Here is a 20,223-nt window from a genome sequence, read left to right as displayed (position 1 = left end):
GTTATACAGTGTATAAGCGGCACGGTTTCACAGTGGGTTCATTGCAGTGGAAAGTCTAATTCACACTGCCCCAACAAACTTTTCTAATGGACAGTCAGACTGTTTTCAAAATAAATGATTCTTTTTCCACAATTACAGTTTTAATATTACTAGTGTCTTTACGTGTTGTGGGTGAAACCTTGGTTGTTTTGTAACGTGAGAGACAGGGCGCTTAATTAAATTTATGCAGAGTTCTGCAGACAGAGGATGTGCAGAGCTTTCAAAATTTTGCTCGATTTGCCCTTAAGCAGTTTCAGCAACTCAGAGAAAGACATGTTGAGGTAGACTATGTGGTAAGCGAAGACCATTATTAGGTCAAACATCCATCTATCCATCCATCCATCCATTTTCTGTACTGCTTATCCTACACAGGGTCACGGGAAGCCTGGAGCCTTTCCCAGGGGACTCAGGGCATGGAGCAGGGACACCCTGGGCACGGTGCCATCCCATCGCAGGGCACAAATGCACACACATTCACACACTACGGACCCTAGATAACCCCTGAAACACAGGAAGAACTCCACACACACACAGTGTGGAGGCAGGAGTCAAACCCCCAGCCCTGGAGGTGCAATGCAAACATGCTAACCACTAAGCCACCATGCATCTGTTAATTAAATTGAGCTTTTACAGTCCTGAGAATTTCTGCACTGAAGCTGGCGATGGCATCTTCATGATTATCAAGATGGCACCCACCTTCTTCATTGTTTTGCTGATGAACCCACTACAATTCCCTTTGAGGTTATTAACTCCCCTTACACTTATTTACTCTTCATCCAGAGTCACTGGCTGCTCTTCTAAGTGGCTTTGGAGAGGGCTTTGATGGCTTGACAATGGAACTGGCATTGTACTCCCAGGTCTTTTAAAAGCCTGGATGTAGACACAGATCTTTGCAGCCTACCTGGAGTGATGGATATATCCACGTTGCTTGGCGTCCTCGCCTCTTTTGCTCATCAGCTTCTTTCATAGCATTTTCCCAGGGTACTGTAAGCTCTAGGATGTACACAAGGAGCAGAGAGAAGGACCACAGTATGAAGTCTGGCCAGGGAAACAGAGCTTCTGTGACACGTCTTTGCCTGGTCTCTGGTGTAGGTGTGAGGAGCTTGAATGGTTCTGGGCTTCCTTGACAAATGTTAAAGGAGGTTGTTTACAGGACACAGTAGTAGTATGTTGTTGTTCACTGCTGCTAGACATGTGAGCAACTTCTTGTGCCACCCATTGGTAGTTCACTCGTTAAGGCATTAGACTACTGATTGGAAGGTCATGAGTTGCCACTGCTGGGCCCTTGAGCAAGGCCCTTAACCTTCAACAGCTCAGCTGAAAAAATAAAACCATACATTTTTAAAACTGTTGGAATACAGAATATTTTACTATTACACTTGATACTGGTATTTAGTATAGTAACCATGGGTAAAATATCAATGCATCAAATCAGTCTTGGCACAAGTCTCTTATAAGATGGCTGCCTACTGTATATGTGTGGTACACTGTTTTACATAAAGCATGACCAATTCAAGTCTTACCAAAAGTACAAAAAGAAAAGGATCTGAAACAGTTCTTTGAAAAGTTACACATTCTTAACTGTTTCTGATTGTAGGGTTCCACTTAAACCTTGAACTGTTCCCCCTAATGGATAAACCATAGGATATTTTAAAGTACCATAGCATATTTGCGGCTATATATATATATGTGTGTGTGTGTGTGTGTGTGTATATATATATATATATATATATATATATATATATATATATATATATATATATATATATATATATATATATATATTAGTAAATTTATTCTAAGAAAATAAACACCCTTATACCAAAGATTTTTAAACAAATCCATGTGTGCTATTGGCACTCCAATTTAGTACTTTGTGTAGCCTTCCTTTGCAAACATACCACCACTGAGTCATCTCCAGTAATGCTTGATGTGATCGGAAAATAAAGAGCAAGGCTGCTACTCAATGTACAATCTTTCCAGATCCTCTAGAGACCTCTCTTGTGGACAGCTTCAGCCCACCCCACATGTTTTTATAGGGGTTTAGGTCAGGTGACTGGCAAGACCATGACTCTGGTTCTTGCACCAAGTTTGTGTCGATATGGACTTATGTTTTAGATCATTGTCCTGCTAGAAGATCCAACAATGACCCAATTGTAACTTCTTGGCAGAAGCAGCCAGATTTTCATTGTAAATCCCCAAGCAGCCTAAAGAACCTTTCTTCCACTGGGGGAATCTTTAAGGTTCTATGTAGAACCCTACAACAGGGGGTTTCTCTTTCAGAAAATATTCATCTCCTTTAGAAATCTGAAACCATTAACCATTAAAAGAACATGTGAGGAACTTTCTAATAGAGCATATAGTTGTTTGTTTACATATTTAATATCTTAGGAAAATAATGTTCAGGAACTGTCTCTGCTTCATACAGCTTTCTTTATATTTTTCTTTCAGAAAAGAAAAGCCTGAAGCTATATTCAGTTCATTTGAATGATGTTGCACAGACTAGCAGATGAACAATAAAGTTAAATCAGCTTCCATTTGTTAGAATCATCAGTCATTTTCAGTTCCTGCTTAGTTTCCTGTCCACTTCACATGTCATGGAGACAGAAACATTTCTGGTAAGATGTGAAAGGTTATTATAGGACTATTACTGAATACAAACAAAAAAAAATAGTGATTCGATTGGATTAAAAACATTATATACTGCTTATAAAGCTGTAAATAACATGAGGATCCTAGTTTACTAAAGCCGCTGGCATATGATAAAATGATTTAATCAAATCAGAACCAGTGATCAATTTAACAACATGTTAAGATCAATTTAGTAATTACTGTTATTTTACATCGATCTGATTTTAGGCATGATGTGTGATATTGAAGAACAATAACAAAAGACGAACATAACACCAAGGCCTTTCTGAGCACCACTAACTCAGGTTTCCATTGCAGTAGTCCTCCAGCTGTCGTTTAAAACTCATGGCCACCAGATGGCAGGCTTTAGCCTTCTTCATAATGAAAAGTCTTTTACACATTTGAGTCCCATAAGTTTGATCAAAAGTGACATAATAGTAAGCACAAGTCATGTGTAAGGAGAGATCACCATGGCCGTCGTGTTGTGGGTGGTGGAGGGATGGGTCTGTGAGGAGGCGTGTGGGAGAGACGAGCTGGATTTGATACATAACGCTCATTTAGCATGCTGTCTGGATACCTGTAGATAAAATGGCATATTTAAATTTACTCATTAAGCAAACACTTTCATCTAAAGCAACTTACAATAGAGCTAAGCTCTATTGCTCAAAGGCCCAGCCATGACAGTTTGGCAGTAACTGCATTTGAACTCTCAACCTTCTGATCAAAACCTTAACCACTGAGGCACCAGCACTACCTATATGAAAACCAGTAAGAGAATAAAACTTTGAAAGAAAATGTCATACTGATTTTAAAAGACGCTGCTTTTAGGTATTTCATATATGTGTACATTTCTGCACTACAAGCAGACAATGCGAAACTTTGAGCAAGAACCTTATCTTTCATTTTCTCAGCTATATAGTATGCTTTGATTGTATCTTACCTCAGTTGTACATGGCTCGGGATAAATATACCTTGCAAATAAGTCAATAAAAATTAAAGAAAATTTTAAAAAACAGCTGTTTTTCAAGCAATCATTCAGTCTGAAGCAAAATTGTTAATCCAGTTAAAAAATTAATTAATTAATTAATTAATAACTGTATTAAAGATGATGATTAATAACTTAAATAACCAGAAAAATTAGTTTAAGCTAAACACTGAAACGAACATGACAGTTTCTGAAACATATTACAACTTCATCTCTTTAAAATGTACGGTTTTATGTTTATTTAAAAATAATTACAACTGAAAGAGGACATAAAGCAAGTACAGTAATTGCAGGTTAAGGGCCAATGGTTATCTGGCCATGATCATTAGTTAGTTAGTTTAACAGACCATGAGAAAATGTCTCTTATGGCAGTGTGAGTTTGAAATTATTTTAATGCTAGAATATTTAAGAAGCTTTTTTATATCACTCAGCTTTAGTACTTCAGTAGTTTCTCAGTAAGGAGTAAGTACAGTATATTAAATATTTGTGTGCATATAATGGATCTTTGAGTTTGATATCACGTCATAAAATATGGATGTGCGGTAGAATTTTTTATACCGCTGACGTAACTCAACATAACTTTGCATAGTGTATAAAACGAATTACTTTAAAACCTTTATGTATGTCCTATGTATACTTTTTTTTTAGATGTCTACGTTACACAGTATATCAACAGGTGTGCCTTAAAAGACTTGTTTCCATTAAAGCTGTTTAAGTGGGTGTTTTGAAATAAAGCTGAGGAGGCAGCTTCTTGTTTCATGCATTTTAAATATAGAACAAACTTCCTATATGTTATCATCAGACTTCCAGTCATACCACTATTAGCAGATCAAGACCTCATTACAGCTCCTGTCAGTTCTATAGTAACTTGTTTCAGTTTCATTTTATTATCCAAGGTTGTTGGGGTTTGTTTGTTTTTTGGACAGAATGGTTATTGTTAGAGAACTGTTTTTGTTTTTTAATGTAAAAAGTTGAAAATATAATTTTTTCTCATTATTATTACATCACCTAATCAAGGTTTATCTACAGTATGTCTACAGTAAGTTCAGTTAAAACCACAGCATCCTGTTCCTATTTCAAAACACACAAAAGCACCACAATTACACAACCTACTGAAATAGTAGAATATAATATGTTAGAATATAGGATGCAATACATTAGTTATTACATTTTAGGTTATCATTAATAGAGGTGAGAAAAATATTTTAGTGTACAGTTGCATCCTATAGTAGTTCAGCTTGTGGTTGGAAGAGAATCTGATTCTAATTATGGTTTACCACATAGGAAAGTTTGAAACTTCTCTTCACTAAGCAGAGCTTCCTGTCACGGCTGTCAGGCACACAGCTCATACAACATTTATAGTTGAACTAAACTAGTACAAATCTTCAGCATTTAAAATAACATTCTTATAGCCAACATTGAAGAATATTAACTCACCATTTTGGTCTAATAGTCTCTGTGTCTAGTCCGTTTTTTTTAAACTAAGTTTAAAGAGGTCTGTATTGAGGAACTTGTATGCACATTGCTTTCTTTTTGCCACTTCCTGACTGCATGTTGCTCACCAGGTGGTTTATAAAATAAAAACACTCACACATGTATTTGAAATGTGTATATCTTGCTGTGAGAAAATATTAGTTTTGTGAATTTCCCCACATTGTTTTGAGTCCAATCATTCTTAATCTGTCATTGGGTGGAAATTTTAAGAAAATATCATGAAAGAAATTGATTCCATAAAATGAATCATGTTTATCCCTCATGTTCTTAAATGTTCTGAATCTGTGGACATGCAGATATGTAAAAGTACACACCGTTCAGGTAAGCGAGGCGGGACTCTGGGAGGAGGGAGTGTGGGCGGAGTTTCAGCTGCTGGGCGGGGCGGGCGAGGTGGAGGAGGACCATTTTCCTGAGGCTCCTTCATGCAGAAAGAGAAACATGATTTCATAGTGATACCTGACATCATACTGCAAATTTCCTAAAGATCACATGATGTGAGAAAACTTCATCCTAAAAATGTTGGGTTTTCATTATTATACACCATGAATGATTCCCCAAAAATAAAATAAAATAACACAACATAAAATAAAACAAAATAAAATAACATTTTATTTAATGTGGACATCTTAGAGACTTTAGGAAGCATTATTATTCTGATAGAACATAGTAAAGAGACTGTGTTCACCTCTAGTTCACCTTCTGCCCCACTGCTGTTGCTGATGGTGCTCAGTGTGCTCAGCCTGTTGCTTCCACTGCCTGTTTAGAGAAACCCATGAATGTGTGAAACTCAGACACCATTATTATTCTTATAGCTGTTTTAGAGAGTTGATCTTCTTTTGTTCTTGGCCTTATGTAGTTGAAGTTCTCAAAAAACTCATGTTGGCCAAAAACATAATATACTGGACAAAATATAGGCTGTAAAACATTAATATGTTATAAATGATATGCTATTTGTCATATCCATAAGTGACAAGAGAAGCACTACTGAGCAGATATTATTAAGATAGCAAACCATTCTTAGGACATGTTTCTGTGGTGTAAGGGTGTGTAAGAAATACAGTATGCAAAACAGCATTTCCTGTATTGTTATATGCAGATTGCAATTAGAGGCCACACTGACAAACATGAACATAGCACAACATATATCAGAGGATGTAACTATACCGTTTATCAGCATATAGTGGTGATACTACTAGAAAGAATGGAAACTGGAAAAAAAAACTACGGAAAATGAAAAACAGAAAAACTAATATGAATAAGAAATTATTCATAATGTGATATGGTGTTACTCACTAGATGTGCTGGACGTACTTCCTGTATGCCAAGTTCCTCTCTGTGGTGGTCTGTTTGCAGATGGGGGTTGTGTGACGGAGCGAGGTGCTGGCTCATACACAGAACATTCAACGTTCATATGAGATCCAAAGTTCAGGTTCCTCTGCATTGGAGCAGTTATATCCAGATCTGATTTTTTTTAAAACAGGAAACAAACACAAAGTGACACAGAAGATAAAGAAAGTTGAATATTGTGTAAAATGTTCATGAAGTTAAAATGCGGCCACATGTATCTCTGGATAAGAGTATCTGTGTAGAGATGTAATGTTAAAAGTTAATGATGTAATATGTTACTTTAATTACTTTGGCAGACATTTATAGGTTAAGGCAGAATTCAATTTTAGTACAGAACGGTTACAAGAATGAACAGTAATTCAAGTGGTCATGAAGTGGGTATAAAGAAGGGTCCTAGTAAAGCAGGCATAAAGAAAGGTCTTAAATCAGGCATAAATAAGGGTCCTATTAATCAGGCAATGTAGAAGGGTCCTAGTAAATCAGGCATAAATAAGGGTCTTAGTAAATCAGGCATAAAGAAGGGTCCTACTAAAACAGGCATACAGAAGGGCCCTATTAAATCAGGCATAAATAAGGGTCCTAGTAAATCAGGCAGTAAAGAAGGGTCTTAGTAAATCAGGCATAAATAAGGGTCTTAGTAAATCAGGCATAAAGAAGGGTCCTTGTAAAGCAGGCATAAATAATGGTCCTAGTAAATCAGGCATAAATAAGGGTCCTAGTAAAGTAAGCATAAATAAGGGTCCCAGTAAAGCAGGCATAAAGAAGGGTCCCAGTAAAGCAGGCATAAAGAAGGGTACCAGTAAAGCAGGCATAAAGAAGGGTCCTAGTAAAGCAGGCATAAAGAAGGGTCCTTGTAAAGCAGGCATAAAGAAGGGTCCTAGTAAAGCAGGCATAAAGAAGGGTCCTTGTAAAACACGCATAAAGAAGGGTCCTAGTGAATCAGGCATAAATAAGGGTCCTAGTAAAGCAGGCATAAAGAAAAGGTCCTAATAAATGGGCATATATAAGGGTCCTAGTAAAATGGGCAAATAGAGAAGACCTAGTAAACTAGGTATAAAGAAGGGTCCTAAAGAAGCTAATACAAAGGGTTCTAGTGAATCTGACATGAAGAAGGCACGTAGTCATATGAGAATAAAGAAGGCTCATACTAAAGTGCTATGAAGGAGGCACCTTGTAAAGGCATAAAGAAGGCATATAGAAGGTTCCCATTATATTTGTTTACCAGTTCTATATAACTTTTTTTGGAATGTTAAAATCGTTGTGAAAAATGAAGGTCATACCTAATGCTTTCCCGCTTTTTCCTTTGTCTTTTTTACGTCGGATGATGCTGTTTCGTAATTTTTGTAAATTTTCCTAGACATGTTCACACACACACACACACACACACACACACACACACACACAAACATTAATTGTCTGATATAAAATATGTAGAGCACAGTGCTCTCATTTTCTCAGTACCTGCTGGAAGCGGATGGACTGGGATCGTTTTTCCTGGTCAAACTGCCAGGCTTTAAACTCCTGCACTGCCTCCTCCACGGTGAGCGCGCCCACCTTCACCCTCTCCTGCAGGGAGATGAGCTGCCTCTGACCCGGGGTCTTCATGCCAGCATAGGGATCGTGGGTACTGCTGAGCATTCGCTCTGGCACCGGCCTCACTGGTGTTAGGGAGGACATGGAGAATTACACTTTTAGTCTAACTGTCTTGTAAAAAAAACATATTTAAAAATCATGCCTGGTCACGATTTTTAAACACATACCTTGAGGAGATTGGTCGTCTTTGCCGTTGCTTTCTGAATACAATGAGTTCTTGGAGCAGAAAACTGCAAAAACAGATTTTAAAACACAAAAAATATTTAATGCGTTTGATGTTTATCAGATTCAAAACACAGAGCACAGATCAAATGCAATCTGCAAAATCAAATAGTTTCATATTTTGATGGAAACAGTTGTTTACACCAAAGTAATCTGAAAATCTAAAAAAAAAAATATAGAGCATGTATTTGGTACATGTGTATTTGTGTAGTACTTGTGGTACATGTTTGGGTGGTACCTGTTGAAATATAGGTTTTGCATTCCTCAGGCTCTGAGGTGGTGTGCGTTCGAGGTATCGGGGCCGGCGGTCGATTCACAATTACAGATGCAAAGCCTTCTTCACCATCTATGGTGTCATAAATTTCATCTGGATAGCAGAGCTTATATGGGTCCTCCTCATCTTCCTCCTCATAGTTTTCCATGTTGTCTTCTATGTTTTCCTCTTCCGTCTCATCAAGTCTTCTACCAGAGTATGCATCACTTACGAGATTGTCTTCTGTCTCAGAATGCTTCTCTGCATTTACTGGAGTAAAACATTAGATGTTAATTATTTAGCAATAATCATAGATAATACATAAGTGCTGATGGTGTTCCATAGATTCTGCACATTAAAGCTTACATAGTCATTTCATGATAATAATCTAGTTAGCAGCAATATCACATAATTCACAACTGCAAATATAAACATGTTATAAATCTACTATCAGGTACTAGGGAAGAATATTCAATATTTCTTTTTTTTTTTTTTTTTTTTTAATAAATCATGTTCCACATGTAGCAATTCTACCTTAGTAAGAGTCAAAATAGTACAAAAACAAATAAACATAAAAATAACCTTAACTTTCTATTTAAACATTTTAGATTATTCAGACCAGGACATGTTATTATAGTTAGTAGGTCATGTTCATGTTTCTGTCCTTTCACCTTGGAAAAACTTTCTCAACGCAGCATCTTCTGAATGCGACTCATTGAAGGAGTTGTCCAAACTGTTCAAGTCCTCATCTACAGAGAAAGGATTATGCATTTTACTCATTTTACTCATAATGTATTTTACTCATGTATTTTTAGTCACAGAACTTTCTCTGAAATTATGCATCAAATTGTTATTATAAAAATCTGACAGATTACTATTTCCTTTATCATAATTCTTTATCTGAGAATTAAGATTTTACTGATTCTTATGACACCCAATACCACACATTGTACACAGCTGTTATTAACTTACACAACTGCATGTCAGGATTGAGTTGCATCATGGACTCATATATGTCCTCCTGAAGAGAAAACTTGGCAACGAAATCTTGTGATGCGTTTGCCATTGGCTCATAAATGTCCTCATCTTCTGGAGTTGACATGGATTCCTCTATGTGAGACTTGACCAAGTCTATGGTCTCCTAGATGGTTTCAAAATACAAAAAGCTTTAACACAACTGACATTGATATCAATAGTTTATGTAAAGTGTGGAATGGCGATTAGGGCGTAACGTATTGAATAATATGAATACAGGCTATTAATAATTCTCCTTCATGCTGATAAAACAGCATGCTGCTGATTATGGCACTGTGTCACAGTAATCGTTTATATAATGCTAAAAGATATACTACAGAACATTATAAGCCATGAAGACAACCACATTTACTGAGTCACTTCACAAACAGCTAATGAGGTTCCTTTTGACAGGCTGTTAATGTGATGCAAATATGTAAATTTGCAACTTACAACATAGTCATCCATGAACTGTCTCAAATCAGGAAAGCCACTTCTCTCGGCCAGTGTATTAGGGTAATCCCCATCCTTGTTTGCTATGCTGTAGGCCTGAAGGGCTCCGGGACATTGCAGTAATGTGCTAGTCAGCTTTTTAAATCCGTACTTTGCCGAGAAGTGAAGTAATGTCGGGAGTTCCACATCCCACTGATCTGAATGTCCAAACAGAGCAGGTTTCAATATGTAATCATTGAGTTTCACTGTAAGTGACTGATACTCGTTTATGTCGTATAGTTTAAAAAAACTATACCATGTGCCATACCAGTCATAGCACATATTGTACATGGGAAAGTCATCCATTTTTAATGCAAATGAAACAAAAGAAACAGGCTCACTTTTAATCTCCTCTTCAAGCTGATTAATTCCAAATACTTGCAGTCCATTGGGAGGCATGTGTTTTTTGAGAGAATCTGTAAACAAGTTATCCAATGCCTCTGATGCACTTGATGTAATACTGAATGCCTGAAAAAGAAATGTCATCATGTATCTCAGCAATAAGACACCAATAATGGTGTAAATTAGAAAATGATTACAACGTATTTAAAAATGAGAAAAAGTAGTCAACGAGAACAAAATTGTGGATTTAAGAATTCGAAACGCAAACTGTATTGTTTGAAATGTATTTACTGTATATTTCTGTCTGTTCAACCAATCAAAGGTGTTTAATAAAACAGAGTGTAAAGTCCTTATCCAGCCCAATATGTCAAGTCATTACCTTGATGAACTGAATGGAAGTAATTACCTGACACATAAAATGCACAGGGTCCATAACTTTTTCAAGATAATTGCTAATTTCCTCCATTTCTGTGTAGTAGGTCACAGTTGTTGAACATACAATCGACTCATTACTATAAACATGCAGAGCAACTTCCCCAGTTGACATATCTGAAAGGATAACAACTCTGTAGTATTAGAATATAATATATGCATTATATAATATGTACAGTACTGTGCAAAAGTTTTATACACTCTATTTTTTGTTAAGTATAAATATAGATTTTTTTATTTTATGACTTCTACATTATCGAGTCAGTACAAAAAAAAACATTTTAGATTCCCAAACATTAGTTTTCTAGCACAAAATTAAATGTTACAGAAAAATGTTTGTATGACAGTAAAGAAAGCAACATTATGTAAGAGACACTTTTCAGACAAAAACACATAATGAAGTCTGCTGGGTTTTGCTGCAAAAATAAGAAGTGAGTGCGACAGAAGTCTCCAGAAGAACCGTGGCTGGTTCTGCAAGATATTCAGCAAAACTTACAGATCATCTCCTTATAAAACTGCACAAATTCTACTTTTTAAAAAAAGACTACTTTTTTTTTCTTTTTTTTTTTTGTCACACCAAATATTAACTTTGTTTCATTTACATCGTTTACTGCTCTTTATTGTATTTTCTTTAATGTAGAAACATTTAATTTCATTCTTTCGAAGGCATCTTTGCTCTACAGCATTTCTTTGCATGTGCCTAAAACTTTTGCACGGTACTGTACATTAAAACACTACAGATACACAAGACGTAATAATATCTCAGTTCTTATTTCTCAGATTTTCTAACACAGAATTCTGGGAAAACTCTGCATTTAATTATTATTCTTTAGCATCTTGCTACTAAATTGCTTCTATAAATCCCTTATATGATCAGTGTTAGAAAAATACCTGTGATATGATCAGAAAAGAGTTAAGTCATGACATTTACAATAACAATCTCTTGATATCACCCAGATCAGCTGCAATGACATGAATTAACTTTTCAAAGTGTAAGCACAAAGAAGTGCCAAAAATAAAATGCAAATTATATTAAAGTGAAAACTTGTAGAGGAACTAAAAACAAGAAGTTCCTCACACGGATCTGAAACCTACCAGGTGACTGAACTGTAACAATATATTCGTTCACAGCAGTTCCCAACAAACGTTTTGTTGAATGTTCACAGTTAAACTCCACTTCGATGCTGTCGTGACTGTCCAACTTGTTTACCATAATGATATAAATATCGACTGGGGTCTGCAAATGTAGAGAGAAATTATTCTGTCAATATTATATGATGTCAAGAACTGTAGTGAAGGGCACCCAGAACATATTTTCATATAGGCATATATACAGGCTGGAAAATTGAGTGTTTTCTGTAAAACTGATATAGTGACAAAAGAAGTGTTATCTCAATGTTGCAGATATGCAGATAGTCAGATACAGATAGTCCTGAGAGCAAGTAGTTAGAAATAAATAAAATGTGTTGCCTTTACATTTTAAGCTTAACATCATAATTTTTCAGTGCCTTGAAAATTAGTCCTGAATACTTACCCCACAGAGGATTCTGTTCGGTTGGACAGTAAGGCATGATTTCTGTTCTTCTGATACCGATAGATTCCTGTATGGAGTCAAGTTTCCATCTGAAACATCCACATCTTCCCCTGCTGAGTGGAACTGATCTGAATGGAGCTCATGAGATTCCTCTGGATCAGGCTGATCCATAATTTGTTTTCGTGATGGGATTGTATTTTCAGTCGTCACTTCTTCCTCAAACTTTATCAAGTTTTCTTTGAAGAAACAGATTCTCACATAAGTCTATAAAGTCTCTGTGGAATCCTAATCACTTTAATTGTATCATTTTATATTTCTAACTAACAAAGCCAAACCCAGCATGGGGGAAATAAAGTGCTGTTGAAATATCCTTCTACAACCCTAAGTACTACCCACTGAGGAAAAAGAAATTCCTCAAAAGTTTTTAGGATGGTTGGCTGGTTAATCGTTCTAGCTTTCTAAAATACTTGGAACCGTTTTTTGTTTTTTTTCCCAATGGGGACAAATCATAAAATCCTTAAGAATGCAAAAAAAAAAAAAAAATTCTTAATAAAGAAATACGTACCTTTCTCGATAACTTCACAGACTGTGGCGACATACAGTGCTGGCTCATCATCTGAATCGAGTTTTCTCCAACTATTCCAGTTTTCAAAACAGTCCATTAAGTCATCGTTTTCAGAGACGCCACACAAAAATGCGACGATTTTACTCGGTGGATAAAGAAACTTCTTCAAGGCGTTCCGCACCCCTGGTTCACTTTGAATATCTATAAACGCTGCTGAGAGCAAAAGCAAGATGCACTGGCTGGTGCTGAAAATTGAATAGTCTTCATCTTGCACTGAATGTTCTTCATCCACAAGATAGAAAGAAATAGAATCCTGGGGGAAATGATGTGACGTCTCTAAGATGAGCTTTAGGTATGAGGCCCAGTCCTGGGCCTCACTAGAATACACAATTAACACTGAGCACATGACGGAGCATCCAGGAGTTGCTGCAAAAGGAGAGCTATAATGATTCTTCCTCTCAAATACAGGTATCTGTTCCAACTTGTACAAATGTCTTATGTCTTATGTCAGACATTTGGACTCAACACCCACACATGCCACATCCCTAAAAAATAGACTATAATACGACTCATTCTGTAGTATAAACCCAGAAGCTAGATTGTTGATATGAAACAAAATGTGTCTAAAAAAACAGGACCTTTATCTAATGCATGAACAGAGTCATTGTTCTTGTGTAACCTTGATAAGTCCTATCCCCAGAGTACAAAATCGATAGTGACCTAAGCAAACTGCAAGGCTGACATCAATAGGTTAATTCCTAAAAGTGCATTAATTACTCTGTGTATCTACTGTTTCTAACATTCTTTTTATGTTTGCGATTCTCGTGGTCTTTGAAAGAAAAAAACATTCCATAAAAAAACACTATCAACAACAATGCTAGTAAGTAAAAATAAAAGGAGATGTGCGTGTGTGCGTCAACAGTCCAAAAAATACTTAGAAAGCTTTTGACGTCACCTTCTTAAAACTGATTTTTGACGAAGGAAATATAAGACAGTTACCAGAAGTGGAGCAGGTATGTCTAGAAAAATGTGCTGGGGTGGGCTACGGGGGTCTGAATATTACAACTAATTGATCCAGAAGTTGTTCAGACAATATAAAAGAAGTTATAAAAGCAAAATGCTTGCTTACAGGTTATTAGAGAATATGCATCACATTCAGAAAAAGATATTCAACCTTTTAAACTTCTGAATATATATTTTTGGTTATTAATATGATTAATATCTTAACATACACTACTTCTATTTTAACATCTGTCAAAACTAACCCAATAAATGTCTTAAGAATAAGTTTGTATAAAATTTACATTTCTTTGACGTCTTCATTTTGTTCTAATGGTATGCAAAACTTCGCACTCGCCTGTAAACAAATGAGTTCATGGTTAAAGTTTTTTTATGCAATTTACTTACCTTATGTCTCGGTGAGATGTATCCAAGTCTCATAAATTCATCCAGTTCTATAACTGCACAATTTTACCCTTTATCTAGCAAATTAAGTTTTTTTTAACTTTTCTGTGGTACAAACTCTGAAAGTCGGCAGCACTTGAGTTACACATATTAAAAGAAACTCTCTATTTCCTGCTAGTGTGTGACAACGTCACTTCCTAAAACACTGTTCAACAAACTGCCTACAATGTCTATCTGAGAAAGACAGATGATTTGTGTTAACTGCAACTGTTACTTCCCTCAAGCTAATATAAAGTTAAATACTACTACAGCAGAAATGCAAACCAATGCAAAAAAGAATTTAAATGTGTAATGAAAGGTTTAGATTTCTAAAGTAAATAGCTACTGAAATGTGAGCTGGTCTTCCTGTAAGTCATAAATCATAATGTCATAAATAAAGACAGGCTTTAACTAACAACACACACTTTAACATACATGTATAACAAATCTTTCAAACGGTCAGAATTGTTAATGACAAAAGTACATAACTGCTTATAATTAGTAACTAGAGGATCTCTTTTATGGGAAATTACCTGAATTAATCTATCCTGCACCTGACTGCTGGGTATTTTTCCCCCCTTCCTCCACAGAAACTCTTATCACTTGGTTAATATTTTAGGAAGGCCATGCTTGCTGTCTTGCAACTCAGCATTCCAGTCCATCTGAGGTCAGCTCTGTGTGTAAGCTGTTGTTAAACATGAAAGTTCGACAATGTTGATGATTTACTTCTGTGCTGTTGGTCATTGCTATGTTGCATGAGCCAACCTCATTTAAGCATAGATCTGACGTGAGTTTCCTGATTGGAAGCTTCCAGCAAAGCAGTTTCACACCATTATACTTCCTTCACCACGATGAACTGTTAGGAGGAGGATTTTTATATTGGGATCCAATTTTTTTTGTTGTTGTTTTATCAACATGCTTCAGGTGTGAGGTTCATCGAACATTTTTACTAGTGTTGTGGAACATTTAGTCTTTAGCTAAATTGAGTGGGTCACCAAATTTTAGAGTTTCCATTTACTTCGCTACATTTTAACATCTTCTCTATGAGTAGTTTTCACCAGATGCATTTTTGCTGCATTATTAAACCCTTTCCTGCTGACCCATTCTCATTAAAGAAAAAAACACAGAATATTAATATAACAATAATTTCTCAGCCATCCATTCATAGATTTAATTTCAGAAGACCGCACTGCATATAGGATACAGATTTCTATTTGGTATAAGTAATGAACAACTTGTTTGATACTTAAGAGAAAGTTATATGCTGCACCCAGGGGAGAGAGCGATGGGAACTCTTTCACTGATACGAGAAAACAAATTGATAAATTTAGATAAGAAAGATGTAATTATAGTGATTAAAAAAAAAAAAAAAGAAATTGTTATGCTTGGTTTAAAGATTTCCATATTTCAATTGCTGTATAATACAGCCAATTTCTCTACTCTCATGTCAGCGGAGTGACATATCCCTCCCTTTCGATTAGCTTTGGCACCCAGAGGTTTGCCAGGGTTGGTGACATGCCTTTATCTAGACGATTGGACAGCAAGAGTTGAGCTAGACAAAAATCATTATCTCACATGATGAAGCAAAGTAATCAAAATTGTCACTTGGCTACCTCACAAATTATTCAATTATTCAATAAGGCCTGACTCATATGCTATGAGATTGCGAGTGGCCACACACTGCCCATATGCAGACTTTATCCACTATATCGCCAAAAATATGTGGATACCTGCCCATGACACCCATACAGTAAAAGGGTCTTCCCCAAACTGTTGCATTACAATTTCCTTTCACTGGAACTAAACGGAGGGAAGAGGTAGCACAGTGGCTTAGTGGTTAACACGTTTGCTTAACACCTGCAGGGTTAGGAGTATAGTGTACATCTGTCTGGAATGCTTTTACTTGCAACAGCAGTAGTGAAATTGGGTATGTTGCACAGCAGAGCTTTTAGATTTTGTCTGAATGCCTTTCTGAGCACCTGTCAGTCATATCCAAAGCCAGGTGTAATTAATAGTGTGTGTACACCTTGTGGCACATTTTTGTAACTGTCCTGAGGTTCCTATTTGTTTTGGTGATAATTTTGGGTGAGGTATTTACAAATTTCTTCAAACTTTCTCTGTTGCAGTGCACTGTTCCAACCTGCCTGAAGATGTCCACGATAGTGCCAAAGCAGGCTGCCATAATATCCCTTAATGATTATAGGCCCATTACACTGACACCTGTAATTATGAAATGCCTGGAGAGGCTGGTTCTGCATCACATCAAGGCTGCTCTGCCATTCACCTTGGACCCCCACCAGTATGCATACAGGGTTAAAAGTTCGACAAATGATGCCATCCTTACTGTCCTCCACAGTGTACTGTGCCATCTGGAACAACAAGCAACGTATGCACGGGTGCTGTTTATGGACTATGGTTCTGCATTTAATACTAACTTACCCAGCAGATTGCTCTCCAAGATGTCTGACCAAGGAATAGAGCACAACATCTGCCTGTGGATTAAGGACTTCTTAACAAAGCAGCCACAGTCAGTGAGGATGGGCATGCATCATTCCTCAACTCTGACACTCAGCACAGGAGTACCACAAGGCTGTGTGCTGAGCCCGTTTCTCTATTCACTGTATACCCATGACTGTATAGCGTCTTATAACACTAACACCATTATCAAATTCATGGATGGGGTGCACCACACTACTATGGTGGGGTTGAGTCTGCCTACAGAGAAGAGGTACAGAGGCTGATGGTGTGGTGTGGTGCACAGAGAATAATCTGACTCTAAACATCAAGAAAACAAATGAACTCATTATTGATTTCAGGAAGAAGCGAGATGTTCACATACCACTGCATATTAACGGGAAGATGGTGGAGAGAGTTTCCAGATTTAAATTTCTGGATGTGCACACACATCTCAGAAGACCTCTCATGGATGATAAACATCATGGCGCTAGTCAAGAAGGCACAAAAGCAGCTATACTTCCTAAGAACGCTCAGGAAGGTAAACCTGTCAAAACAGCTCTTGGTGTCATCCTACCTCTGCTCCATTGAGAGTGTCCTCACACATGGTATGCTGGTGTGGTATGGAGGCAGCTCTACATCAGTACATCATCACAAACCAAACCACTACCCTGGACAACATATTTACCTCCCATTGCCTGCAGAAAACACATAACATTCTGAAGGACCCATATCACCCTGCTCATCATTTGTTTTAATTGTTGCCGACTGGAAAACGCTACAGGTCTATCAAAACATGTACCACAAGATTCATGAACAGTTTCTATCCTAAAGTTAACACCATACTGAACCTTGAACTGAAAACACACCCTCCAACTACAACACATCCTTAATATGCAAGAATCATTTATGTGCAATAACGTTATGAGGACTTTATTCCATGTACCATTTATGTGCACGGAATATGGCCTTTGTTGGTAATATGCACTCAATTATTTTGTAACTGTATATGTTGGCAAGTCCATAATTTTGTTGTATGTTTGTACAATGACGATAAAGAAATCAATCAATCAATCAGTCAATCGTGATGTGAAATCAGAGTCGTAGGACACAGTGGACCTGGTGACTGCAGAGACACTGTGATGGTCTGTGGTGGAAGGTCATCCTTATTTTTCTGGTTTCACTTTTTAATATTAATCAGTCAGACTCTTTGGTCTATAAACCACATTCTGCACTCTTTGTGGCTAACCACATGTCAGCTCAGATTTTTTTTCACATCATTAATTGAGCATTCCATAACTGAGGCAGTGTTGACACATTTCATGATCAAAAACTACATCTAACAGCTGTCAACCTGTATTTATAGGATTTCTTGTCATTGGACTGCTCATACTTTATGAGCAGTTTATTTATGAGTGAGTTAGCTGTTATTACCTGTGATTACCTGTGAGTGGTTTTAACTGGACCTTTGGTACGTAATTTCATTCCAGCTAATGTACATGTGTTGGAATAACAAAAATCCTAGAATACTTGAATTCTTGAATCCTTTATCTGACCTAAATTGAAAAGTTTTCCACGAACAAGTAATATTTTCCTTCTGTGGACTTCAGTGTTTTTAATGTGGAGCAGCTAAGGAATGTTGTGTTTAACCTGAGGAAAAAACTTCCTTCTCTGACTTCTATAAACATCACTAACTTAACTTGCTTTTTCATCTGCAATATAGATGTTGAGGTGAATCCAAAGTAGTTCTCAGAGTTCTCAAAGTCTAAAAAGAAAAACTAAACGCATAGACTAAAAGCATCTTTCAGAGTCAAGGTGTAAATATATTTTTACGTGACAAGAATGTGAAGACCTGTGTTCTGCAAATAGATTTCTGATATGTACGGCTTACACGATGCACGTGAGAGTAGATGACATCCTCTGTGGTGAGCTGTGTTTGTCTGATGCTGATGGTGTAAAGTTGGCTGGCTAACGTTAGATTGATAACTAAGCTAGTTAAAGGACTCAGAATGTTTTTAAAGGAGTGTGAAAACTTAAGTAAATACAAAAGACACACTAAATCAAGGGTTAATTACTACATTTTGCCTTTGTCTGGCACTATGTTCCTTAAATGTTTACACTGCTAGCAGCCATAGCCACAACCACTACTTACTATGCAGATTTTTTTTTTTAATCATGCAAGCAAAATTCGCCTGCGGAGATGACTACGCCTCCATTTGATGGTGACTGACGTCATGTTGGGCATAGGTAACATTAATTTTTCGTTGACTAAGGATGTGTCTCAATCAGCTCCAGTAGTCAGGGTACTGATCATGGCAATGATCATGATTTTGCAATCTCAATTGCAAAATCCTTCCAATGCACTAACGTCGATGCTCACTATGTTCCCATACTGGACATAATGTCATATTTTCTGAATTCTCTCAGCTCGAAAAAAAGTTGCTTGCTATCATTGTTGTAGCTCTCAAATGATTACTTATGTTAGTCATATTTAACTTTATTTGACATGCTATATACGGTTTGTTTGAGTCTAACGAATTTTAAGTGATTAACGTTTTTTTTTTTAAAGCTACTAGCTTGCCTACAATCCTGCTTTAAGTACAATGACAGAAACTTGTGTGATTAAGCTAGCAAATGTATATGACGTATAACATCAGAAAGATATCAGTCCTGCCTGTTGTTGATAAACGCCAGTGGTGACATTTGTAGTTTGTAGTATGTAGTCTTGTTGCCGGAAATTGAGTCATCAGTGTCCCAATGTGTAGTGAGCTAGGGTCTTTACCAGTGCCGAACTGCTGTACACGATATACTGATTCACGACCTAGGGAACGGATTGAGATTCACCCTCTGGGTATTCTGCTAAAGCTAGCTAGCCACTGACTGGGAAAAAGATTATATTTCCTGTTAGTAAAAAACTGCCAGTGTTCCATTTGAGACAATACTACCCTTCTAAAATTCATACACTAGACGGTAAAGTACATAGTGAAGAGCAGGGGTGCCCAATCTTATCCGCAAAGGGCTGGTGTGGGTGCAGGTTTTCATTCCAACCGAGCAGGAGCCACACCTGATTCCACCTGTTTAATCAGTGGATCTTGGCTTTCAATAGACTCAGGTGTGGCTTTTGCTTGGCTGGAATGAAAACCTGCACCCACACCGGCCCTTTCCGGATAAGATTGGACACCCCTGGTGTAGAGTATATAGTGTATAGTGTAAGTACCCAGTGTATAGTATGTCATTTGGGACATAACTAAGCTCTTCTTTCAGGTTGAAATAAGGGGTCCTCACTGCAGCCTGTAGCGCCATGATGTATTGGATTAGATCCACTATGTACTGCTTGTTGTAACAAAACCGGGTGAATACGGCGATTTTTAATAGTCCTTTGA

General features: G+C 37.0%; 1 protein-coding gene across 2 annotated transcripts; it reads right to left on the bottom strand.

Moving 5' to 3' along the window:
- Positions 1-1,856: 1,856 nt before the first annotated feature.
- pik3ap1 (phosphoinositide-3-kinase adaptor protein 1) lies at positions 1,857-14,801 on the bottom strand. Of its 2 annotated transcripts, none has more exons than XM_053621815.1 (17): positions 14,351-14,801; positions 12,944-13,369; positions 12,379-12,614; positions 11,940-12,081; positions 10,819-10,961; positions 10,412-10,538; positions 10,032-10,228; positions 9,537-9,705; positions 9,236-9,313; positions 8,550-8,834; positions 8,257-8,319; positions 7,958-8,154; positions 7,777-7,849; positions 6,443-6,610; positions 5,835-5,905; positions 5,464-5,567; positions 1,857-3,247 (listed from the first exon to the last, which is right to left on the bottom strand). In XM_053621815.1, the coding sequence occupies exons 2-17, from the start codon at positions 13,347-13,349 to the stop codon at positions 3,136-3,138; spliced, it is 2,571 nt and encodes an 856-aa protein (XP_053477790.1). In that variant the 5' UTR covers positions 13,350-13,369; positions 14,351-14,801; the 3' UTR covers positions 1,857-3,135. The 2 variants fall into 2 exon arrangements, with proteins under 2 accessions (XP_053477790.1, XP_053477789.1); XM_053621814.1 differs by lacking the exon at positions 14,351-14,801 and adding an exon at positions 14,248-14,281.
- Positions 14,802-20,223: the final 5,422 nt, after the last annotated feature.

The sequence above is a fragment of the Ictalurus furcatus genome, chromosome 3 (genome assembly GCF_023375685.1).
Source record: "Ictalurus furcatus strain D&B chromosome 3, Billie_1.0, whole genome shotgun sequence".
NCBI lineage: Eukaryota > Metazoa > Chordata > Actinopteri > Siluriformes > Ictaluridae > Ictalurus > Ictalurus furcatus.
The sequence above is the reverse complement of the archived record's forward strand: the minus strand, read 5'-3'. Positions and strand labels throughout refer to the sequence as shown.